The 25,950-nt window shown below is 35.9% G+C and overlaps 1 protein-coding gene across 15 annotated transcripts in view; it reads left to right on the top strand.

Moving 5' to 3' along the window:
* REPS1 (RALBP1 associated Eps domain containing 1) overlaps positions 1–23,979 on the top strand; it is a 64,978-nt gene extending 40,999 nt beyond the window's left edge. For 2 of the 15 annotated variants that reach the window (XM_071433976.1, XM_071433920.1), the window contains exons 9-20: positions 513–652; positions 5,273–5,353; positions 8,297–8,384; positions 9,200–9,301; positions 11,469–11,541; positions 13,805–13,923; positions 14,685–14,749; positions 15,780–15,965; positions 17,157–17,252; positions 17,856–18,004; positions 19,442–19,547; positions 20,617–23,979. In XM_071433976.1, the coding sequence (XP_071290077.1) occupies positions 513–652; positions 5,273–5,353; positions 8,297–8,384; positions 9,200–9,301; positions 11,469–11,541; positions 13,805–13,923; positions 14,685–14,749; positions 15,780–15,965; positions 17,157–17,252; positions 17,856–18,004; positions 19,442–19,547; positions 20,617–20,685 (1,274 nt within the window). In that variant the 3' untranslated portion in view covers positions 20,686–23,979. The remainder of the gene's footprint in view (positions 1–512; positions 653–5,272; positions 5,354–8,296; positions 8,385–9,199; positions 9,302–11,468; positions 11,542–13,804; positions 13,924–14,684; positions 14,750–15,779; positions 15,966–17,156; positions 17,253–17,855; positions 18,005–19,441; positions 19,548–20,616) is intronic. The other 13 variants (XM_071434024.1, XM_071433924.1, XM_071433971.1 and 10 more) reach the window with 13 other exon arrangements.
* The last annotated feature ends 1,971 nt before the right edge of the window (positions 23,980–25,950 follow it).

Here is a 25,950-nt window from a genome sequence, read left to right as displayed (position 1 = left end):
CTTGAAACTAATATTATTTGGAGACTAAACTAAGGGGGAATGGTTTTCTTAATCTGTTGTCATTTTTTTTTTTGTGTTTGCATTGAGATACTGGTTTTGGTCTGACCTTTTGTACAAGTAAGTATTTTATTCTGTAAGATGAAATGCTCAGTGCAGGATATGATGTAATAAACACTAGTGCAAAGTTATATTCTCATGCTGTAAGAAAAACTTTAATTCTATATATAATGAAAACCTGAAAAAGCTACTTAAAGGCTAAGTACTGGGAGGATAGGATGGTCAGAATAATCTTCAAAGTCTGATTTTCAGAAGCATCCTTAAAATAAGAGTAGTACCTGATAAACAGTTTTTAACAGTATTTAACTTAATGAAAGGTCTTGGGTTTTTGAGTTTTGTCTGCTGCTAAGTATTTCTTGAAAAAGAGTAAAATAAAGGGTACTTTGCACTTTCCATGAGATGTGAACAACTCTTCTAAAAGTAAACTGAATGCAATTTATGATTTTTGTTCATAGTGATTCCTGTCGTTTCAGAAGTTGGGGAACAGACTGGTGAGGTAGGTTACTCTGGCTCTCCAGCAGAAGCCCCTCCAAGCAAGTCTCCATCAATGCCATCCCTAAACCAGACCTGGCCAGAATTGAATCAGAGCAGTGAGGTCAGCGCTTTTATCTAAGAGTTATTCCACTGCCAGTTAATAAGTAAATTGTGTATGTGTCCATAATTTGTCATAAGTGAATTGCTGATCACAAATCATGAAACAGTTAGCAGGACAATAGACACAACAAGGTTCTGTGTTAAAATGAGAAAAAAAAAAGTTTTCATTCTGGTTTTTCTATCTCATTGTGAGATACTATTTAAAATGTTATTAATGGTAATTAAGCTTTATATTAATCACAAAATTTATCTCATAATATGTTTTGGAAATGTTGAATTAATTCCTACTTTTTCATTTAGGGCATGTTTTTGGTTGGAGTTTTTTGTTACCTCTGAAGAACTTTTTTTAGCAGATACTTTGGCTAAACTACAGAATAAGTTTCTGACAGATCTGGACATTGAGACTTATTTCTGGAGGTCATTTTAGCCTGAAATATCACCAGTAACGTAGAGAAGTCATGACCCTGTTTCAGAAGCAGACACTCAGAGTAGAATCTGAAGCCAGCCATTGGCTAAATTTATTTAAATCTTAAATTTTTACTGTTACGTACTTCTGTTTCATCATACTTGAGCATATATATTTGCTATATAAGCAGTCTTCTGCAGTAGAGCTGTATTTTGTCAAAATTTGAAAGTGAAGTTAGCAAGCAGTATTTTTTATCTTATTTTTTCCCCACAATTGTCCTTTGCTTAGAAGGCCCCTAAGGGATTGATTCCTCGATTTTTCTTGTTGCTTTGTTTTAACATTTTTTGCCTCTGACTTAAAATAAACCAATGTTTTAAGAGCTACTTCTGATCCCAAATGAGTTTCTGACTGGAGCCATATACAAAGATGATGCAGGCTTACTTTTCATTATGAGAGGGGAAAAAAGAATGAAATTATTTTTGGAAAACTGTTTTTGATAATCTGGGACTCAGTAAAAATTGAAAACTTGCTTTAACATGTAAGATAGTTCTGTCAGTAGCTGAGCATTGCCTTCTATTAAAAGAGCTTTTTGTGGTTCTTTTCCTTTCTTCGTTAGACTTCAAGTAAATAGAAAATTGATATTAAAATATTTAGACAAACCAATTGAAAATCAGCATGAAGCAGAAAATAAGCACATTTTTAGGATTAAAGTTAGGAGCAGAGGAAATTTCCTTCATTTCTCAGCAGGGAAGGACTTTATAAAGTCTGCTGTTCCTTGTAAAGGCGAGTGCTAGCCTCATAGTCTCATTCTTACCAAATTAAAAATGTTGGAAATTATTTAGTGATTCTTAGTTGTTCTGTTTGACAGAGTGATTCAGACTGCTGGTAGGAAGCTATGTTTTAAGAGGGAGGTGGAGCAGATTCATTCAGTTGTTGCTAAAAAGCTGTAAATGTCTGCACCTCTATTAAAATTTGCCCAGATACATTCGCTTGTGTTTTCAATAAAGATTTAATAACCTAATCATTTTGTACCTGCATCATAATTGAACACATTCCTTCAGTGTCTAATGCAACTCAAACCTATTGAATAGGGCAATTCCACTAGTGGAACAAAGTGAATCACAATTTTGTCAGCCAGAACCTTGACGTATGAAACTGACTATCCATTCACATAAGGTGGCATTTTCTTTTTGAAAGTCTACTATAGCTTAAGAGGTTTGGAAAAGTTCTCACAGTAGCTATACTACTGGATACTAACTATACTAAAATAAGAGTTGAACTAAATGTTTAGTTTTTTGTTCTAACCCAAAGGAATTTCTGATTTTTCAGATGTGTTGCTGTGCATGTTTCTTTCTTCTTGGCATTTTCTTTTCAGCATGAATCAGGTCAAAGTCCTCAAGGTTTTAGTTCCATGAAAAAATTTCTGGTATTGCTGCAGGCCCCAGTCTAATTGTTTCCTCTTTCAACCACTTATAAGTGTCATCAACAAATGAATTGCTTGTAAAAGCTCTGTCTCTTTGTATTATCTGTCATTCCAGGCAGTCTCATCCTGTTAGTCTCAAAGCTGTTGGTTGCTCTGTTCTTTCTAGTTGATTTATAGAATCCAGTTGCCAGGCCCACTTACTGGAGGCTCCCAGGTATAGACCAAGGCATCAGTTAAAAACTTCAGAATAAAGAGCAACATGAAAATCTGCCTAACTTTGGATATACTACATGCTTCACATTCTCATCTCTTCACTCATCACTTCTTTCTCACTTCAGATGTCTTTTCCATCCAAGTCTCAAGGCTGAGGACTTAGTTTTCAAAGCTTAAAATAATAGAAAAACCTACTACAAATTTTTTGTTGAAAACTGTTGAGTCATGCAGCTGTCATACTAGCTTTAACACAGATAGGGAGATTTGCTTTTAGTTCACAACTGTTACACCTTGTTTCAAATATCTTGGTGTTCTATTCATAATGGTTCAGGTTGCTGTGAGTTTTAGTTTCTAGTAATTAACCTTTTGAAAGTAATTTAAGAACATTTTTGCAGTTGGACAGGACACATACTTCAGCTTTAGCTAGCATGATTTTTACCCTGTCAATGCTTTTAATTTGCAAAGTTGGAGATGCAGTCCAGTAGATTCTCAATATATTTAGCTTTCTGTTAACTGGAGGATTAGCAGTAGCTGCCCTCTGGTAGTATTTCAGGATGGAGCACAACAGCATATTTCCTAGAGCAGGTGTTGGTGTTTATCTGTCTGTGTCTAGCTAGGAAGCCCACGGACAAGTAATAAAGGTACCTGTAGTTGGGCTTCAGAGCAGGGTCGTAAGAGAGAGTAAGCATCCATCTGTAACAAATAATATTTTGCCATTTATCTTAACTGTAACATGAGTGCTGTGTGCCCTATGGAATTTTTGGAACAATTAACAATATTTCTGTAATCAAATGGTCTGTTTGCCAGTCTCACTAGTAACTGGGAAGCCACTGGCCAAATCAAGTTCAAAAGGGTAGTGGTAGACCTAAGATAAATATTAATATGTTCAATGAAAATGAGCAGCTGCGCAAATGCAAGAGGCCAAATCAGGAGAAAGGCTGGCAGAACTTGGCAGTTAAATTTCTGACTTAGTAAAAACTGGCTCACTAACAGGTTTGTAGAGCTCCAAACTACTTGCAATGCTGCCTCTTCGTGAAGAGTGACACAGAGATAAACTGTTTAGTGCAGCAAGTGTTAAACAGGGACAGAGCAGCTGGGAATCCTTACTAAAAAGATTTTGGTAGGTTCTGTCTATGAAGAGGGTAGTTTTGTGTTAAAAACAAATAAAACAAATACAAACAAACAAAACCCTCAAAGCAACAGAAAACCACGACAAAAAACAACCAAAAAAAATACCCACGCCCAGTATGTATAGAATTCCATAATGTTTGCCCTCATTTAAAGAAATGAGGAGATAAAGCTCTTTCTCTACAAGAAGTTTTACCAAACATGACAGCAATTACAAATTTAGTTAATATTTTTCTGAATTTCATTTCATGTGATTGCAAACAGTTGTTTAGGAATTTCCTTAAGAAGTTATTTCTGAAATAACTGTTTTAGACTTGGTTCACACACAGGCTGTTCACTGAATATAATTTGGTGTAGAGGAGAACACGAGATTAGGTTGGCTAACACCATATCGTTTGTCCTGTGTCTTCTGGGATCATTTAGATTGATTTACCTATAGAGATGGTATGACACAGTGAATTTTTTGAGTTGGAAAGGACCCACAAGGGTCATAGAGCCCAACACCCAAGTTGTTTCCACAACTATAATAAACATATTTTTTATTGAATTTTCTGAGCGCTAAAAATTTTGTGGTTTTAATTTTTGAAATTTGTATTTGTAGTGTTTGAGACTTGCTTAATATTTACTTGTTATTTTACCAAACAGTTTAGCATTCTTGTTGTGATTTTTTTAATCTGGTTTCCAGATCACAGACTAATTTTATGTACTTCAATACTTTGTTGATCCAGTTGTGGCTATAACTTGACTCAGTTTGCTTGAGGATTCTTGACAGCTGTGTATTGATACAGCATGCCCATATCTTATAAAATTGTTCAGAGATTGACTTATTTGCTTTTAGCAATCAACAGTCTGTTTGGATTTAATTCTTTGCCTTGTCAGTGATTTAGACTTGTGGAAATGCTCTTTTACGGCGTAGAATCACTTCTCGGGGGTTGCACTGGCAAGCTAAGGTGGTGTGATTGGAGTACTCTGCTCAGTGTTCATTTGTCTGGGATTTTGTAAGAAAATCAGGATTTACTAAATAGATTTGAAACTTGGCAGCTACAAAGCTGAGGAACCTTTCTGTGGATTTTATGACTACAAATGCACGCAATGTGTCTCTGATTTTTATCTCTAAATTATATGAACAGCTTAAGCAGTTCTTTTACTTGTATGATGCTCATTGGCAAGTGTGAACTCTGAAGGTACTTCTGGGTTGCCTGTGCACCTGTATCTTCATTATAAAATGTGAATATAAAGATTAATATTGACAGATAACAAACTTGGTTCCACAGCAATCTCAGAAATAGAAATACTTAATATATCTATTAGTGTACTTCTCAAGTGAAGTACTCTCCTGTGCAAATATGGTTCTTTCCAGTGCAACCTCTGAACTACTATGCTAAATCTCCTCAGTGATCTTTTACTCTCATCTTCCTCATCATGCTGACTTCTCTCCTCTGTCTGTTCAGCAGTGGGAGACATTTAGCGAACGCTCTTCAAGCTCACAAACTCTGACCCAATTTGATTCTAACATTGCACCAGCTGATCCTGTAAGTCAATCACTTAGCTTGCTTGTTTGAAATTAATTTTATTAACACTGAATTTCCATTCATTGTATTTACCTGTTATGCATGATTCCATAGACTGCTTTTTGGGGAATGGTGGCAAATAACTTGGTGGCTTATTTTCAGAATTTCAATTTTCTAGTACTGCTCATGTATAATCTCTGATTGCAAAGAATGCTTTTTCCTGTTGATTTTGACCTAATACCACACTTCTGTCATAATCTGTCATGCACAAAGAATTTAAACATAATGTTTTTTTGAAAAAATGTGCAAGTTGGTGCAAGGGCCACTCCCTATGATAAACAAGTTCTGTTGTAGATTTTGTCTTCAGTGTTGTTTTGGGGTTTTTTTGAGTTGCAGATCCTGATTTGCACAAAACCAGTGCCAACTTCTGTGAAAAAAAAAGCTGCTGAGCTTTTATGGGTGTGGTATTTCATATTCCAAATGTTTTTACAAAGTTACTTATTAATAAGGCTTTTAGTATCTCTCCAGCTAAACCTGTGGTTTTCTAAGGCTTTACTCAGTGAGGAGTGTTCTGAAGGATTATGTAGTTAAATATCTTGCCAAGTTTGGGAGCCAGAAATACACTACAGTGTTTCAAGTTCTGCTGGTTTTAAGCTTTACACCATGTGACATTAAAGCAGTTCTGTAATGCATTAGAAATGCAGTATTTAGCTGCTGCTTTCATCCTGCTTTTTTACAGACTTAATTAGCACAAGTGTCCATTTTAATTTAATTAATTACAGTGTTGGTGTCCATTTGATTGTGTAGCGATGTAATAGGTGCACATAATACACATTTAACTGTTTTTAGTATTAAACCTGTGACTTCTGAAAAGATGGAATACATAAATATGCATAGATTGTCAATACATCAGCACTCCAGTCTCGAAGTTAACACTGATGTTCATGTAGAAATAGCATTTCTAGATGCCGAAAGCTAGCTAGAATTTAAAGTGCACTGTTCCCCATGCTCAGAATTAACCTTTAATAAACATTCAAAACAAGTGAAAATGTCCTACTTAAAGCAAAAATCAGCCCTCTTTCATCTGAGATGGTTTTTGTTTTAAATACACTGTATTTTTATGTTTTAATGAGGTAAACATGATGTAAATTAGTTCATAGTTGTTATTTGCTGTGTATAATTGCTTGACTATCACTGTCTTGTTTCTGCAGTAAGACAGTAATTTATTTTCACACATAATTAGCAGATGACAGAAACCTGAGCTTTGAATGTTTTCATATGTTGATAATCTGAAAAGTAGAGCAGTGATGGTATATGAAATACTCTTATATAGAGTACATGTTTGTGTGTATGTATATAGAGAAATTCACTGGGAATGCAAAATTTTTTTATGGCTGATCACATTCTTGAGTTTCTTGAAATGCTTATAGTTTAGAAAAGAATGGTGAGCCTCTTTGATACTTGCTGGGGTAACAGACTTTGGGGTTAGATTCTTTGTTTTCAATATTAAAATAAGAACAAATGATGACAAATGTTCAGTTAGCTGAAGGCAGACATTTTGTTTTTAGCAGTTTCACTAGTGATGCATAGGAATGATTTATGGAACAACTGGTTCCCCAGAGGAGAGAAAACCAGCTTTCTTGACCAGTCGTTAATAACTATCTAAAGAGTAAATTCACAGACCAGGCATTTTTTAGTTGGAAAAGTAGCTGCTTTGGAGGTAAAAGATAAGTGGAAAGAGTAAAACAGTGCATCTATCCCTTAGTATGGGAGCACAATATGCCTTTTGTAAGTCAAAGTGGGTAACATGTTGTTTTATGTAAAATCTGGTTAATGTTGTAAATTAATGCAATATATAAAATTCATTTAACTATTTGAGGCATGACTTCTGTACAGCTGCACATTAGAGTACAGCAGAGGTCTGAAGCAGCCACAGTAAAAGTGATCTTTGCATGATAATCTCATTACAGAGGGAAGAAAAAGCAGTATATTTTAAAGTGGTAACTATGCCTAAAAGCTTCCTGCCACAAAAGTGTTTGAGCTGTGACTAGAAAGTGTTTTTGCTTGCAACAAGGGTAGTGAATGTAATTGAAATAGTTTCAGAAAATACCAATGTAGATGTATTACACCTAGTGCAATTGATCTACTTGAGTAGTCAGAACAGATTAAATTTCTGGTACAAAGGTAGTTTTGAAATTTCTTGTTATTTCTAGGATAAATATAATATAATCTGAGGGTGTTCTTGTGCCCACCCATTCATATATTCTGAATATGGATGACAGTAGAAAACTTCAGACAGCCTTGGCCCTATTTTTAGGCTGCTTCTGAGTTTTGAGATTATTTTTTAAGCTGTCTGCAGTCAGTGTTCAAACTAAATGGAAAGGATTGTCTATAAAACACTTAAAACAGAGCCCCTTGTCTGAATGACTAATGCCTAAGTGTAGGGCCAGTGCCTGTCTAGAGGTATACTCCATAGAGCTTATTATACTGATGTTTAAAAGATTTTTGCTATTTTAAAGTCTCCAGAAAATGTCTGAAATTTCTACAAAGTACCTATTTCATTGAGCATTATTCATACTATTTAGGGAGGCCATTATTTTCTGAGGCATTATAAGTAAAGCTGAGAAGTCAGGGTTTAAGTTGTTTTGGGTTTTTGTTTTTTTTTAAGAAGTGCTCAAAGTACCAGATGTGTGATGTGCTAGAAATGGTGGAAAGCTGGTAAAATTCAGGTCCTACTTGCAGTTATCTATAGAAACATGTTCTAGTGCCATTTTAAGTAGCTTAGTTAACATTACAGAGCCTACAGCTTAGAGAGCATTGGTTTTCTGAGTATATTCAATTCCCTGGAACTGTGCAAATAAACTAAATCTGTGAAATTTTGTTTAGAATTAACATTGCACATGCTGTCAGAGACTCATTAGAGTGATTTAAGCTAGGTTAACATAACTGTGATCTCTTCCACAGGACACTGCAATTGTGCACCCAGTTCCTATAAGAATGACTCCAAGCAAAATCCACATGCAGGAAATGGAGCTTAAAAGAACTGGAAGTGGTAGGACATTTTCTCTTGCTAATTTGGGAAGTTTCATGCAGTTAGAGTTGGTCTTACTTCCTTGAATGTACTTACTTTTCTCCTTCACCAAGGATGAATAAATCTGAAGTTGTAATGACCATCATTACTGAGTTAAGAATTGCTGTTCAGATGAGTGCAGAGCTTGAATTGGCCATTTGCTACACTGAGGATTTTACTATCTCTAGCAGAATGTTTCTTGGGGAGTAGTTCAGCATCATTATAAAGATTGGATTTGGACCTGCAGGTGAATGTCTATGTTTCCTTGTTAGATACTGAAGGAAACTGGAGATGGAGATCATAACCTGCATTCATAAAGCTTGTTCTTTTGTGGTCAGAGATACTGCATTTATTATTTTGAAACTTGAAAGCATTTGGGAATATTGGCAGGCCTTTTTTTTATTCTGGTCAATAATAAGCAAGATGATTTGATAAATTTTCTCAAAGGAATGGGGTGGGGGGGGGGGGGGGAGGTCTTAGTTTTCAGTTGTGTGCCAGTAATTCCTAAAGTCATGGAACTCACACAGAGTCTTCTGCATAGGAGAATAAATAGTATCGACAGCACACTTCTTTTAACATTTCCTTGGCATTGAAAACAGCTGAAAAGTCACAGTTCTTAATGCTGAGGAATTGGTGTTTTGCATTGTAATAGTCTTATTTCTGAGTTAAAATACACCAATTTTAGTCTTGAGTGCAGCACTCTAGATAAGGGCAGAAAACCAGTGTAAAGCTTTGGCACCAGAAATAAAGGCTAGTTGGAATAAGTTCATTTATCTAGATTTTTTTTTCCCCTCTAGATCATGCTAACCCTACTAGTCCACTACTTGTGAAACCATCAGATCTCCCAGAAGAAAATAAAATTAGTTCATCTGTAAAATTTACATCTGGAAATACAGTTAGTAAGTATCAAAGTGCTTTCTGGTCTCATTTCTTACATTACACAAAATGTAGATCTGATATATCCCTCAGTGAATGAAAGCTAGCTGGATAGTAGCAGCTCTAAAATGAGATAAACTTATCCTAAGCACAGAAACATTTCTGATATAAAGTATGTATTAGAAGTAGTAATTAAGAAAGTTCTACTGATGTCACTGGAGTTGTTTTCCTACCCTATGTGCTCAAAAAAATTCATTTTTGTCAGCTCTTTTCCATCTTGCTGTTTTGTCTTTTAATCCTAGAATGAAAAATTCAATGTAGATAAAGCGGAATTCTCTAAGTAGCGTTTGATTGTTCTTCCTCAGAACCATGTAACATGTTTTCTAAAGAGTGAAAATGTGTTGACCACAATTTCCAGGCAATTCTCATCTGGTTTAGCTACTAAGCAAATCCTACAGACTTCTATGTTCCATTTTAAATACAGCTTTTCAACTGTTTATTTCCTTCTAATAGCCTTTTCAATTCCTAGTATCTTCTGTGCCCAAAGCATGTTGCATTATGTTGATTTGATTAGTCCACTTGTCCAATATTGGAGATGTCCAAGATTATATGTTGCCTGAATGAATTTCTGGAGTCTTTCTGAGATTCTTTTTTTTTGTTTTCTTCAAGTCAGGAACTTTTCCTCAGTAAAAATAAACTTTCAAGAAGTCATTATTTTAAATCGTTTGCATTATTGAGACCAGAAGTATTTTGATTGGTTTGTAATACAGGAGGAATTCAGAAAATACCATCTTGCAATATGTTTTGTTTTTCTCGTGAGCTCTGTTTTAGTGGCACTCTTCGTTCTGACCAGTGTCCTGACTGTGTCTGAGTTTTACTTTTCAATCAGAGTTCTGTTTTTATTAAGAAGTTTTTTAATGCAAAAGAATAAGCAATCATCTTTTAATTTGGAACTAGTGCTGTATGCAGGATCTAAGTTCAAGAGCCTTTTGGTGCTCCCTTTTCCTTATCTGAGTGCAGCCTAATCTTTTAATCTTTAATAGAGTGTTTTTCCCTGAGAGGAAGAACATGGTGAAATAAAACAAACCACATTGCAGCGTAAGATATAAGCACTGTGTAGTACCTACAGTGTTAAAGAGAAAAGGTATAAAAAATGTAACAGGTAAGAATGTGCCTTGCTGATCAGGAAAGTCATCTCTGCAGGATTCTTATTTCTAAGGCCTGGTTGATGTGTTTTACCACTTTTGAAAACTTCAGTGTCCTAGAAGGTTAAAATAAACCTTTGAGAGCAGGTAATTCAGAAAAATCTTGATGTTTTTGAGTACAATTTTCCTCTTCACTGGTAACAAATCATTTGAGTCCCTTTGCTCCAGTGACTTCCACCTTGAACTTTGATTTACCTGGTGCTCTAGAATAATCCCTTGTGATAAATTATCCTGAGGTCAATTTTTCTACCTACATTCATTCCATATAAATCTCGTGACTTTTGTAATGCTCCTCGTTTCTGAGATAAAAGCCCTCAAGCTTTGCAGAGCTTCTAAGGGTAAGGGTGTCCTTGAGAATCTGTCTATGATGCTTTAATAGCATCTTTCATTTCTGTAGGTTTCCTTAATCAGAAGCTGAAAGTTTTAGAAAAGATTTAGTCCAAAATAAGGTTGACCACCAGACTTGGAGGTACAGAAGTTACAGTAGTAGCAAAGCGACTGCATTAATCCGTGTTCTGTACATACCCATTCCTTTTTCTGATTTCGAAGGTTTTTAAGTCCTTCAGCACTTCTAAAATCAGGCATGTTCTACTCCTTGCTTTTTTTCCCTTGGATGTCCCTTACTCTTGTTCATTAGATTGTTGAAATGATGGAATGTCAAGTGTTTAAAAATTACTGTTTGTAAAACTTAAGTTTTGTATTTTAAATACAACATTACTGTCATTGTTTATTCTCAGTACGTGCCAGTAGCAGCCAAGAACTGATAGTGTTCAGTGAGTGGAGTTGGTTCATATTGTGTCCTTCAATTGTTCAGACTTGAGGATTTTGAATCCTGACCAGATGATACCTTACAGGGAAGCAATACAAGGACATACGCCTTTTTTGTAACAAAAGAAATTGGATATTTGAAATTACTGGTTACTTCTGTCTGTTAGGGTATGCTAATGATGCAAAGCAAATATGAAATTGTACTTTCTTTTCCCAGCAGATGGTTACAGCAGTTCGGACTCTTACACTTCAGATCCGGAGCAAATGGGAAATGCTGTAACACGGCAACGGTCAGTAGAGCGCCTGAAAAAAAACGAGTAAAAGGTGTTTAAAGAAGCCTGTTCTCAGCTCCTGGTTATTTGACAGCTAGGTTATAAAATGGTTGCAAAACAGATTCCTAACTTTAGCACTCAGGAATCTAGAAACAGTCTGTTTTCTAATGCATTAACAATATATGTTGCTTTCATTAGTGTGTAAAGTGAAAATTAAAAAAGGAAAGTTGTCTAAAAATTTGTTTGAGATTGGCCAGTCAAGTGCTCTGTGTGAAGCTCCACATTCAGTCAGAATCTTAATAATTTCCCCTTAAACACAAAGGAATGTAAGCACGTGAGACTGTGCTGTTACTTGAAACCAATTTTTTGTATTTTTAAAAATACCCATTTAGGCATTATTGGAGAAGAACCTTATGACACTATAGCCTAAAAGAAGAATTAAGCACACTTTAGGAATACTATGGCAGTAACTCCATCTCTTCTAATAATGGACTTTAAAAGGACAGTCAAATGCCCAATTTAAACTAAGGGTTTGGAGAAAGCTACGCAAGCACAAAACCAACAACTGCATCATTTCACATAAGAGAATGTGCTGTACTAGCTGGTGCTAGTTGTTCCCAGTAAATCTGCCTAAATAGGATTAAAACCAGCTACACCATTAACTATCTTACAATTAGTTTCAGAGGTAAGTTTCAAAACAAAAATAATTATAGCGAAGAAAGATTTCCATTTGCCTGTCAGTACAGCAACTTGAAAGATCCTTTCCTGCATTGTTACTTAATGGAAAATGTGACTCTGTCATGCTTTTATGTATGTTTTTGCACTATCAACATGATGGTTTCAACGTGTTCTTTTACTCTTTGACTTTGGATTAGATTCTCTTGCTGAACTTGTGTAGATGAGGGAAGCTTTCTGATGAGTTCCCACATTATGGCACAGGGAGCTTCTCTCCTGGCCTGGTAGTTGTGGCAGTATGCACACAGGAAATTTGTTGTCCCACTTACTCTTTTACTTTCTTCCACTGGCACCTCTTCTACCCATTGCAATTTTGTAGAGATGACATTGTACTTAATCCTACCATTAGTCAAGACTACATTTTAGTATTTTCACATAGCAAAAACTGACAAGGCTGTGTCAGATAATGATACTTTGAAATTTTCCTTAAACCACTTTCTCCCATTTTTAATTCCATTTGTGGGTTTTTTTTTTTACTGTACTAGCTAGAGGGATGATCCAAGGAGTCAGTATGATTAGATTTTATTTTCATCAGCTGGAGAGTTACACAGTATTACAGAAGCATTGCCATAGAGAATATATTAAGAAAATCAGCTTTTCTATTGTGATAACACAGTTTTGTGTCTGGACTTAAACATTCAGCAATTCCAGGTTTCGTGTGAAACTTGGGTAGGCTTTACCTCTCCAAGTTTACATTTTACAGTAGTTATAGAAGAATTTTGCAGAGGCCAGTCATAGAAAAGATTTTATCACAAGTTAAATAAGAAAGCAGCTATATTCAGGTCAGCAATTCAATAAATCTGTCTTGTTCACAGTAGGCTAGTTAGGGAGCTTCTGCAAACTGATTTTAAAAGGAAGTTGTACAAAAATTCTATATACAATAAATCCCACTTAAATGGCACTTAATTGCAGTAATTTATCCTTCTATCCTTTCTGCATGTGTTCTGTATGAATTTGCAACAGATATCCACTAGATGGTGATCCTACCTAAGAATGAGTCAAAATTTCTGAAGATTCTGCCAAGTGTATAGATTTGGAAAATTTCAGGAAGAGAATGAAATTGCTGTCTCATACACTGAGATACTTCTTGGGCTCAATATACATGGAGGCGGGTCCAACAGAAACCCAATATTCTTCTTTAAGGAAATTGAACTTGACCCATTTAACCAAAACAGGATGTTGACTGCATCTTAAAAACTATAGTGACTATCATTTGGATGGAATTACCATATTTATCATTCTCTGTTCCTGAGCTATAATTGTTTCGGATATGCATCAAGCTGTTGGTTTCCCAAAGATAAATTACATGTGATAATATAAGAGTAATTTGAATAAAGGATATTTAAGTAAATTGAAATATAAAAACAGTTTTAAAATCAAAGAATACTGGAAGTTTAAAACTAATATGGCAGTCTTGAAAAGCAATGGCAATCAGGGTTTTACCTCTGTCAAACTTGGTTTTTTAATTGTATGCTTTAAAGAACTTTTGATTTTTAGTTCTGTTGTAGCCACCTAAAATCACTACAGAAGCTTATGTGTTTTGCAGATCACATTCAGGAACATCTCCAGATAACACTGCACCACCACCACCCCCTCCAAGGCCTCATGCTTCTCATTCTCGGTCGTCATCTTTAGATATGAACAGATCCTTTTCAGTTACCCCAGGTAGATACGCTGTGTTCTCAATGTGAATTATTTTTCAGCACATGTGTTCCTGAAGCAGACAATGCTTTTTTCTCTGAGGAATGATTTAGAATATTGGTTTTTAAAGCACCACTTCTGAATAAAAAAAGTTGCAAATGTTGTCATCCTTACTGTATTGTTTGTATTAAAATTTATATTGTACTTCACTTAAGTAGCTAATTTAAAAGTCAATCCTGAATTCTGGCATTGTAGCTTTTTGGATGAATGTGGGAAACAAAATCAGGAAAGAATATTCTGGTTGTATACCCACATCCCATCAATTGCATATGTCAGTAAATTTTCAAGGGGAATCTTTTTGGAATCGCCTGTATTAAAGATGGGTATTTAGTATTTGACTTCAGAGGAAATTATTAAAGACACTTCTGCTGCTCTGCTTAAGGATTTTTATTGGACTTCTGACTTATCAGTACTTTTAAATTCAGGATCACAAAGTATGAGAAAATACTAAGAGCTTGTAATGAGGGTAAAAAAATCCCAAAGACTAAGATCCTAAAACCAGAAGAATATGACAATGTCTGTACAAGATCCATGTTGTGATTAATCCTGGTTTTGTCCGTCCAGCAATTTGAAAGGAGGTGACATTACAATTATGAGCCCAGATATGACAAGTGGCAAATATGAGGCACAATGCAATGTTTCTTCATGTTGACAATTAAGAAAATTTGATAGCACTGTAATGTACAAAATAACAGTCTTGGCCAAATGTGGTGCATCTTTTACAGGACAGCAACAGGCTGGAGTTGTTGCCTATCCGCCTGCAGTGCCTCCAAGACCACAGCCTTCACAGGTGATGTCACTTCTGAAAAATCATATTCTAACTTGGTGCATTATTTTTATGTAACTTGAGTTTTAATATATCTCTTAAATGAGTATCATTGCTTGATATATTTTTGAAAGCACCAGGATGTGAATGATGGCAAAACCTAGAATACACCCAAATGTTAGTACTTCCTAAGTAAAAAAATGCTTCTAGTGGAACCATGGATGGGGATTAAGGTAGATACTGAGGAATGAGTGGCTCTAGAGCTTTGAATTGTGGGAAAGCGAGAAAAGTTACCCTTTCACATTTCATTGTCTATTCCTGTATAGTGCATAGGCCATAACAAAGATTGCAAGAGCCATTTTCCAAAGTTTTGCAAAATAAAGGTTTGCCTTCCATTTGTCTGGCACAGGGCAGAGCTTTATGTAATATGCCTGCCCCCAAAAGGAGTGATTCCACTTCTTGTCAGAGATTTGGTGATCTTTGCAGTTGCAGTCTGAGTGATATCAGTTAGCTGATTTGGTAGAAAGCACATCTTGAAAAAGTTTTTTCTTTGTCTTATCTAGCTGAATCCTTCAACTGCTGTGCAGATCTGACATGGAGCAAGTAAAATTGTTTTTCAATTGTTTCTCACCAGCAGCTTCTTGTTAGAATCTGAGTTACTAGCTGCAGAAGTCAGTTAGTGATTTAGAAATCGTCTACAAGGATTCAAAAATTATCTGAAGGGATGAAGGGAGTGTACAAGGACAGACATATTCCACACAGTGATTACATAAGCATGTTTCCCTGTGAAACTAGACTAAAAGTCTGTATCAAGCCCCCAGACAGCAGAAATATCTGTTGTTGAATGAGTCTAGCTAGTGCTACATTACATCCCTCTTTGGTCTTATTTCCTGGATAGTAGCATATCTGAACTTCTATTCTCTTAAGTATTTCTTCATGCATGTCTTGCCTGAGATGCATATTGTCCTACTGATAGTATGTAAATTTTTGTCCACTAAAAAGGCAAATAATCCTTCACATTCTGTCCCTAAATATTTTTGTTATTTTATTGCAGGGCACAGGTCCTCATGTGCATCGCTCAGTGGATGCTGATGGCCTAATAGCTCATAGCAGTACCTCACCTCAACAAATACCAGAACAGCCAAATTTTGCAGATTTCAGCCAGTTTGAGGCATTTGCTGTTTCAGGTGTAAACAAAGAGGAAGAAGATGAAATTGAAACACACTCAGAAGCCTTGCAGGTGAGTAGAAGGGAAGATCTTATTGATTGCTTTAATACCACCAACAATTATGAGACTCTGTTAAAACCTATTTCTGCTGTTCTCTGTCAGTGATGTGTTGTTTGTTGAGTTTTTTGTTCTGTTTTGGTTTTTTATGATGTCTCAATCCATTGCTAGAAAGCAATTGCATTGCACACTGCTGCACTTATTTAGTAATTGCCACTCACCTAGGCAGAAGGAATTCTTTTCGTCTCAGCTCTTGATTGTAATTTAAAAGATTTTTATGCTTATTAGCATATGTGGGCACAAACGTAATTGTGTTGGTAATACACATACTTTGAGACTTAGCACAGGCAAAACCTTTCTTCTGCTCATTCTTGCCAGTCTTCCAAATGACTTGCTGGTAATTTTTAAATAATGTCTTAAAAAAGACATGCCTTAATAAAGGAGATGACTGTCATGTATTGTAAACATCTGCTAAAATTCCATTAATTTGCTTTTCTTCAAAGTCATTGGACAAACAGCTGAAGTGAATAGACCTCTGGCATCCTTCTATCATTAAAGATGTTTACAAAAACTTGTTTCCTACGACAGACATAGGACTGGAAAGTTGGGAAGCATTAATGTCATTGCTAACTGCTATTGCAGAAACTACTTCATGTTCTCCTTTGATAATTTGTAGCTTTTATCTAGATTGTAAGTTCTCTGGGACACTTCTTCATCCTTGCTTGCAAAAGTCCCTGTGGTGCTTTAAAGCTCTCCCAGCTGTCAGCAGCATGGTCTTGCTTCACTTGTTCAGGAAGGTCAGTGACATAGCCCCATCTGAGCACTCTCCATGTACCTCATTGCAAAACCAGCTATGCCAGCTTAAACTGCCTCTGCAAACTGCTTAAGTTAAGCTCACTGATTGTTTTGCATTGAGGTGGATGTGGAACAGTCACATTTTGTTCCATTGGAGGGATTAACCTTTGGCAGTGACAAATAGATAATAGTGGCACTGTAATAGCAGAAACAGCAGTTTGTGACCAGGCCACGGCCTCTTTTGTGACTCATGACATTGGACTTATGTTTCTAAAAGACAATTGAACTAGAATTTTAGGTGTTAACTGTATTCATGTATCAGAACACAGCATACTTGTTTTTATTCCAACTATTGCCAGATGAAGTATATGTGAAGAAGTAGGTTTCTAAATGCAGTTTATATTCCTTTAGGTTGAAAAGCCTTCTGATTCTGCAAGTTCCCTTAGAGTTGCCAAAGCAGATGGAAGAGTTGAAGACAAAGCACCTGCAAATGTCCCCAGTAGTGCGGTATGCAAAGTACCCTTGGAACAAAGCACAGTAGTCTGATATATATGAAATTAAATGTTTGTTTTGATTTGCAACAGCAGCTTTATATGCATCCACCTGAACCCAGTTTTCTAAGCCCAAGAGGTGCTTCAAATAGGCATGTGTATGGTGAATTTTTGCAGCAGATGCTGATGATTAGATTTATTTTTGAGACAGCAGAAAAGATCCTTGTAAGTTTTCAAATTTTTGAAACAGATCAAAATGTTTAGTGCAGAACTTGATTATCAGTAGCTTTTTATTTGATTACAGACATATAATTAGTGGGGGGAAGGTATGCTCTGCATTGCTGTATGTTTGCAGTACTCAGTTGTACTGTGCTGTTTCTGCTTGCACACTTCTTTGTCACTGTGAAGCAACTTACTAGCTTTTCACCACGTGGTAGGATTTAGTAGTTCAGGTTTTTTTCCAGACCAAATGAGAATGCAGTTAGATGTCCATCAGAAAATACCTGATGGGTTGTAAATTCAGTTGCCTCAGTAACTGAATATGAAACACAAGCTACCAGGTTATAATCTAAATAAAATGTGGTTTGAGAGAATTAATAGGCTGTGTTTTCCTCTTCAGGGTAAAGGCACTACCCCACTTGCTCCACCACCGAAGCCTATTCGTAGAAGATTAAAATCAGAAGATGAGCTAAGACCTGAAGCTGAGGAACATACACAGAAAACAGGTGTCATAGCTGCTGTTCTTGCTTCACAGCCATCTATTCCTAGGTAACCCAAGAAGTATATAAATACATCTGTTACTGGAAAGTTTACATTTAAACAGCATACACACTTTCTGTTCCAGGAGTTGCAAACAATTTCAGTGTGTTTAATTTAGATTAATTCAATGATTTAAGAAGTTTTTGGTTTTTAAAAATGGTCATCCCAAAGCTGCTACTGTTGAGAGACTTTTAAGAGATTTTGAATTTTGGAGTGTGAACTCTTTTTAACTTCTGCAAGTATGTTGGAAATAAGTGGTGGAAGTACTAAGATGTAGAGTTTAATTTTAAATGGTTTCTATGAACAGTCCAAAATGTGCAGTCTGTGTGTCCTAGCATGAAAATAGTCTATTGCAGTAGTTACTTGGAGGTAAATGAATGTGGTTTGCTGTGTTGGGCCTTCAGAAAGTTGATAATGACAAGTTTTTAAAATGCACTGTGTGCTCTTTGATTGAAACCAACTCTATGTGCGTATATAAAACATATATATCTGTGTTTCTATGCAAACAAACATGGTTAACCAAGCCAGACAGAAGCGGAAACATGTAACAGTATAACAAGTAAAAAATTTTTGAAATGAGGATTCATACTAATATTTTCCCTACTCGTCTCACTAGCCCTGTTCTCCCCCAGCCTCTTAGGTGACCCAGAAAACTTTACCCCAGCCAATCCCCTAGTCACTCCTCCTCACATCAAATTCGAATGATAGTTCCTGTTTGCTTACGCCATCCTCCGCTCCATCCCAAACAAACTAGGAGGGCTACTAGCCCTAGCTGCCTCAATCCTCGTCCTCTTCCTCACTGCACTACTACATACATCAAAACTGCAATCAGTAACCTTCCGCCCCCTATCACAAATCCAGTTCTGAACCCTAGTCACCAACATCCTCATCCTAACCTGAGTAGGCAGCCAGCCAGTAGAACAATGGCTGAACCCATTCATCATCATTGGCCAACTAGCCTCATTCACATACTTCACAATCATCCTAGTTTTATTCCCCCTTGCGGCCGCCCTAGAAAACAAACTACTCAAACTTTACTTAACTCTAATAGTTTATAAAAACATTGGTCTTGTAAGCCAAAGATTGAAGACTAAATCCCTTCTTAGAGTTACCCCCCCCGTCCCCCCTCGGGAAGAAAGGACTCAAACCCTTCTCTCCAACTCCCAAAGCTGGCATTTTTAACTAAACTACTTCCTGACCCTCCCACTAAACAGCTTGAATCGCCCCCTGAGACAACCCCCGCACAAGCTCCAACACCACAAACAAAGTCAACAACAACCATCACCCCCCAATCAAAAGACAGACAGAAGCGGAAACATGTAACAGTATAACAAGTAAAAAAATTTTGAAAAGAGGATTCTGCTCACTTAAAGAAGGGGGACTATAAGTGAAATGTTCAGCTAAGTGGCAAAATTACTTATTACAGTACTTCTGATATCTTCTCAGATCAGTGGGGAAAGACAAGAAAGCAATTCAGGCATCAATCAGACGTAACAAGGAAACCAACACTGTTTTGGCCAGATTGAACAGTGAACTACAGCAGCAACTAAAGGTAATGCTTTACTCTTTGTCTGTGTAAGAGAAGAGCTTCAGAGAGCAAGATGTTAGTGATGCACAGTAACAGGCATCTCTGCAATCCACTGATAAATGTAGTCAAGGATATTGATATGAAATATTTAGCTATTTTTGTAGATCATAGAATATGCCTATTTGTGGCAAGCTTTGTGAAATTACAAATCACACTTTTGCTGCTACAACACATATTTTTCAATGTATTGATCTGCTTTTAGCTACAGTAAAATTTTACCTCACATTATCAATACTAGGTTACCTGTTGTCATCATCACATACTTTAAAAGCAGTACTGAGAAGGGCAGCTGAAGTGGTTTGTGTTCTTCTGAAGAAAAAGCAAGCTTCAAAGTCTTAATAAAATTATCAGTCATAAATATTTTTAAACAAATACAATAATCTGAAATACAAAACTTGCAGTTTAATAATTAGTGCAACAATAGTAATTTGTTTATCTAGGTCAGCTGTCATTGTTTTGAGCTATCTGTAGGCATCAGCTTAATGTCTTTCGCCTGCCATCTTTCTTACCTAAGATACCCACTTTTATGAAGATAATTTTTAAAAATATCTTAAATGAAAACATGAATTAATAAGATACTGTCTAGAATGGAAGTTAGGTGATTTTAAAAACTCAAGCCTGAATTTCACTTGTTACTGTTCATGAGAATCAATGTACATAAAATTCACATAGGAGGAAAAACCGGGGACAAAAACTTGAGTTTTCCAATAGTCTTAATTCAGGTGAGAGCTTACCTCTGTAACATTTTAGACTTAATTTGAAAATATTATAGTTGGGTTTGCATCTGGTTACAAGTTTGGGTTTGGGTGCTTTGAAAGAAAGGAAAAAATACTTGGCATCACCTGTGAGCAAAGTACTGATTTCCAATGCTAAGTAATTACCATCCAGGCAATCTTCTATTCAGTGTCTAGGAGGAGTTACCAAGAGTCCAGAATATAAGTTAGTTTTCAAACTGAAGCAGATTTTGATTGCATGAGGAAATTTTCAGTACTCATTCCCTGTGGACTGTCAGTAGAAAATCTTTCTTTTGTAGGATGTTCTTGAAGAGAGAATCTCCCTGGAAGTCCAACTGGAACAACTTCGACCCTTCTCTCACCTCTAAGCCTACTGCCGTTAACTGTGAATTTACTAATTTTGAAAGGGGTATTGGTTTCAAGGCCTATTTAAATATCCATGCATCTAGCTCAATGCACTCTATTCTACATTAAATGTTGTGGTTCTGTTTTGTCGATTTGTCCACTTTTGTATTTTAAATATTTTAATTTCAGTACAGAAAGAAAAAAAAAAACAACTACTTTTTCCTTGAATGTGACACTGCCTCTCACATCTTTCTCTGTGGGCATCCGTGATCTTTGTTGGACTTGAGTTTGCAGAGTTTGTCACCAAAATTGCCAACTGGAATTTTTTCATAGTTTTTTCTTTCCTGTTGAAACATCTTTGCAGAAGAAGGTTGCTAATCAGTTGATTTTAACCTTTAAGCACATAAACTCTTCATTCACTATGGCATTTATTTTATTGTGCCAGAAAAGAGACAAACTACTAATGTGTCATCAGCCAATGTTACTTCCCAAGCTGCCTTTCACAATTGGAAATTGTTCACAATTCTAGAAAGCCTGCCTCTTTGCAATTCCCCAGCTTACTCAGGTTGGAAGAGTTCTTGCAGGCTGTTTGCCATATCAACTGGATTGGATGTTGTGATTTTTGTTGCATACATTACAGAGTATGTAACCACAGATTGCCAGGTGTTCACATTTTATCCATTCATGATCCTGATTCAGCCGCATGTGTAGAAGCATTTATGGCACAATTGGTAGTCTATCAAACAGGTCTTCTTTAGTTCTCCCTTTTGTGAAAAGAGTTGGGTGTAGGTCCCAAACATTAATTGCACATTATCTAAGCACCACCTGTAATTGCATGTCTCACATGTTACCTTTTAATAGCAGATCACATCCACCAGTCTTCACTATAACAAATTGTATTGTCAAGTAATGTGTCAATACCTCCATAAACTTCTAATTCCAAGCAAAAAAAAATATAAAACAAAAAATGAACAGTTTTGCTTCTTAGGAATTCTGGGGTACCTTCTGTCATCTTGTTTCCAGGCCTTACTTCTCTGGCATATAGACAGGCTTCACTATTAACAGAGTTCCTTGAGTGTATCTTGCTCTTCAGGTTGATGTACTGTATTAGGATTTGTTGTATATTGTACGATACACACATTTTGATCTCATATGTAAATTTGCATTAATTGCTGACTAACAGCAGATATTCTATTTAATGGCTTCTTCTGGCTGTGGGATCATAGATGTTTAACTGCATGGATGTATCTCTGCAGAATCAGAACTAGCAATTGTGTGATTTTTACACCAATAAAACAGCACAATATTTTAATTTTGTTGATTCATCTTTACCTGGGAATTGAAACTCATTCAAATAAGGGGGAGGGTTTTATTACAGGTTTGCAGGTAATTTCTTGTAATTTTGTGGCATGTTCAAGAAGTGATTGATTGTAATCTTTTGGCCATTTTCTTCCCTCATTTTTAGCTGTTGATCAGAAGTGATTCTCTTGGTAATCTGTGGCTATACTCCTTTTGTATCCTCCTGTAAGAAAATTTAATACAAATGTAATTTCTAAAAAGTAAATGTTAGTATTGACTCGGGTCAAATATATTTATAGTTCTTTAGGCTTACTATCTGGTTTGATTTCCTCAGAAACTTCCTTTAAAAATTAAAATCATCCTCTGTTAGTAGTCCTTAAATCACTGTCTCACTTCTGTGCATAAATGAAATTTGCTTAACATCTGCTTCCCTTCCAAAAGGATAGGTCAAGTCAGATTTACCACTGGTTATGCTGTTACGGTGAAAAATAAGTATTTCTCTTTGGACTGGATAATTAGGGTGAATTTTTACTACTATAACTTTTTCAAATGTCATGGAAGTGTTGCAGATGGTTTATATATATGATCTAAAGCAAAATTCTCTGATTTGAAAGGATGTCATAGTTGCATGTAATATGGTAGTTTCTGTTTGCATGTAAAGGGATTAAGAAATGATAGCTAAATGGTCACAAAGGTGACATATAAATATTATTTAAAGTGCAAGGCTTTGACTTCAGAAAACTATATATGAATAGGGAAATGTTAAGAAAAACCCAGCAAAACAAATGACCCTCCCCAGTGTAAACTAAAACTTTAAAGTTGATGGACTGATCACTTCTATTATAACTGACAAGTAGGAGGAACAGAGTGGGAAAACATTTTTCCCTTTTTTAAAAAGCAGGAAAAGGAGTCACTGCAGTTAAAGAATGTTGATCTTTTGAACCAACTGTATCTTGTCCATAGTTTATTTTAAAGTTTAAAATACATTTTTAAAATAGCACTATTTTCATATTAGTATTTAAGTATTAAGCCTGTTTATAGCAACAGGATTCTTAAATCAGAATTTAACATTTTAAGCTTAAATGTAAAAAGCCTTTTACATTCAAATGTTACATGTACATACGAATTTCTCTAACATCCATATCTTCCTAATAGAATGACAAGTTATTGTCTAAAGTGAAGAACTTTGGCAATCTGAACTTTTTTGTGTCTTGCCAACAAATCTATTTTTAAGAATTTTTGTGGATTACTTTTAATGCATCGTTCTGTACATTTTAAACCAGTTTTTCATGATCAGAAGACCTTCTAACTGAAAAACTACTTAATGTCTTAAGAACATCACTGCCAATGATGTTCAGAAGTTACCTCATTTAGTAATGTAACCCAACTTTAATCCCTTACAAAATTATCTCCCTGTCTTTCTCATTTCTTTGATCTTGATCCAGCTACTTAATGCATTCTTTTGTATGAACTTAGATTGTAAGCTCTTTGGGGCAAGGAATTATGTACAGTACAAAAGAGGTGCTCTCTCTATTGCAAGTATAAATGTAGACTACTAAATAGTATGGAGTGTGATTGATGTACCCAGCTGGGATGGATGGACAGCAGCAGACCTTTCTGAAACACCGGGGGAATGTTTTTCTCTGGACTTTGTCATTGGAAGAATGTCTCTTCTTGTTTGTGTTTCTTTTGTGTCTCCTAATAATGTGCCTCTTTCTTCATTCCACCTGCTTTGGAGTTGCTTTTTTCTCCATTCATTGCCTATCTTAGGACTGCAGAGAAGATTTCCAAAATGCAAAGGTAAAAAGCTGAAAAGCCACTTTGTTTTGAGCAATATTCTAAGTCTATCCAATGTAAGCGAGTATTTTTTTTGTACTTCACATGCACCTCATTTTCTTTGCAATTGTGATGAACTAGATTCTCTCATATTACTGAAAATGTCTTATGTGGGATAAACAAAGTTGAGGTTATAAAAACTTAAAACTAAAGAAAATAAATGTGCAGCATTATTTCTTGTGTGACATGTCTCTGTCCCTTATGGATAGGGTGTGCTGTGTTTCTCTACATTTAGGGCAGAGTTGAGAATTACTCTTCTGATTTCAGCTGTGCAGTTTGTCTCTAAATGTCACTTTATGGGTGGCCTGGCCTTAATCACTTTTTCCTAAAATGGTAAAAAATAGTAAATCATTGTCTCCTGACTCCCAGCTCATTCTAGTCTTAGTTTCTAGTGGAATGTAGTTTCATGAAATTGCAATGTGTTGCAAAAGCACATTACTTCAAAGTGAGTAATAACAATGCAGTTCTTACTCTGTGGGGAAGATGAAAAAACAACTTGTTTATTTTGAATATATTTGCATGCTTATGCAGCATGCTTCTCTTGCCACGTATATTGATGTACCAATCTTTGATCATACAGCTGTTGAGAGGAAAACACATGAAAACCAAGGACTTCATTATCTAAAAACAAAAAAAATTAAATGTATGTTCTTATAATAGTTTTATCAACGAACTTGGGATTGTATAGGAAAGATGTTAATAATGTCTACATACTAATAACCAAATGAGACAATATAGGGTTGTCCTGACAGTACATAAGCAAAATATAAACTTCACAGGAGTCTTTGAATTAATTGCTTTTGTTTGGGGACATGGAGGGGGGAAGTTGAATATTGTGTAATTTCCTTTCAGTAATATTTCTTTGAATTGTCAAAATGGGTTTTAAAGGTGCAGCTTCTGCTTTAAAGGTAGATTGTACATTGTTTGTACCTAAAGCATATACTGATTGTACACTAGTTGTACCTGGTTGTACACTGTTAGTGTGTTTCAAAGTGATTTCACAGTACCTTTTTCCAGCCTACTGGTATATAGGTATTCAATGTCTTGCATTTAAATTATTGTCCAAAACAGCCTTTGTTTAGTTATAATACTAAAACATTTGGTATTGTGACAATGAAACATGAAGTTCGTGATCTCACAGCTTAAATACAAAGCTTTAAGAAGACTGTTAGTACTGTTTATCACACTTCACCAGCATTCTGGGTCACAGAAAGCTAGATGAATTATATTTCATCTCTGGTAGAATATATTCTTGACACTTTCATTCTTACAGATATTAATTAATTTAATCTGGAATCAGCTGAAATTACTCTGTTCTTTTGACTGGTCTCGTTTATGAGAGGCCTATGAAATTATCAAAACATCATAATTAGTAAAAGCAATTTAAGCTGACTTTCAGTGGTATGTTGATGGAAACCCAAATTCTGGCAATACTGCTGTTGAACCATGTGTGGCTGAGTGTTTCCCAGTCTGTGGGAGATGGGAGCTACATCATGCTCTGCAGTGCACGTACACTCTGTGGTGTATCCCTTAGAGCTGCAGTGGTGCCTCTTGCTGTCTGTCACTTCACCTCAGAGGTCTGACTGCTTTTCTGGCTTTGGCTCAAGTAAGGCTGAGACTGACAGAAGAGGGGATGGTCTATGGAGTGGAACAAGTTCATTGTAAGAAACTGCACTCTGGATCAGGACTATTTTCTACAAAGGGCCTGTGGTTTTTAGTGTCCAACCAAAAGTCAAGTAAGGAACACTGGCATTTGAAAGACTGCTTGCATATTAAGAAAATAAATTGATTTCATATTGAAAATCCATTATTTTCCTGACAGCTGGAGGAGGAGGAAATGGAATAAGCATTACAACAGCTGCTGTGAACACTCACCTGAGGGCTTCTGAAGGCCTAGCATCCCTGACTGGCTGTGTCAGACTTAGCAAGAAATTTATGTATAGTAAGGAATTTCAGCAATATATGATTTCTCTGCAGAAGGCAAAGGAAATACTTTGGGAATCCCTATGTTAACTTAGGTGTGTATTTCATTAAAATGCTGTGAAAATCAGCACTCTAGTAAGTGCTTTTGTGCCTTATTTTGCATAGCTTGAGCTGATAAAAAGCTTGAGTTAAGGTATGGAAATAGAGAGTATGTTTCAAGAAAAAAAAAT

This window comes from Agelaius tricolor, unplaced genomic scaffold, assembly GCF_023055355.1.
Source record: "Agelaius tricolor isolate 1412-34295 unplaced genomic scaffold, bAgeTri1.0.p SCAF_1, whole genome shotgun sequence".
In the NCBI taxonomy this organism is placed as follows: Eukaryota; Metazoa; Chordata; class Aves; order Passeriformes; family Icteridae; genus Agelaius; species Agelaius tricolor.
This window is presented reverse-complemented; position numbering and strand designations above follow the sequence as displayed.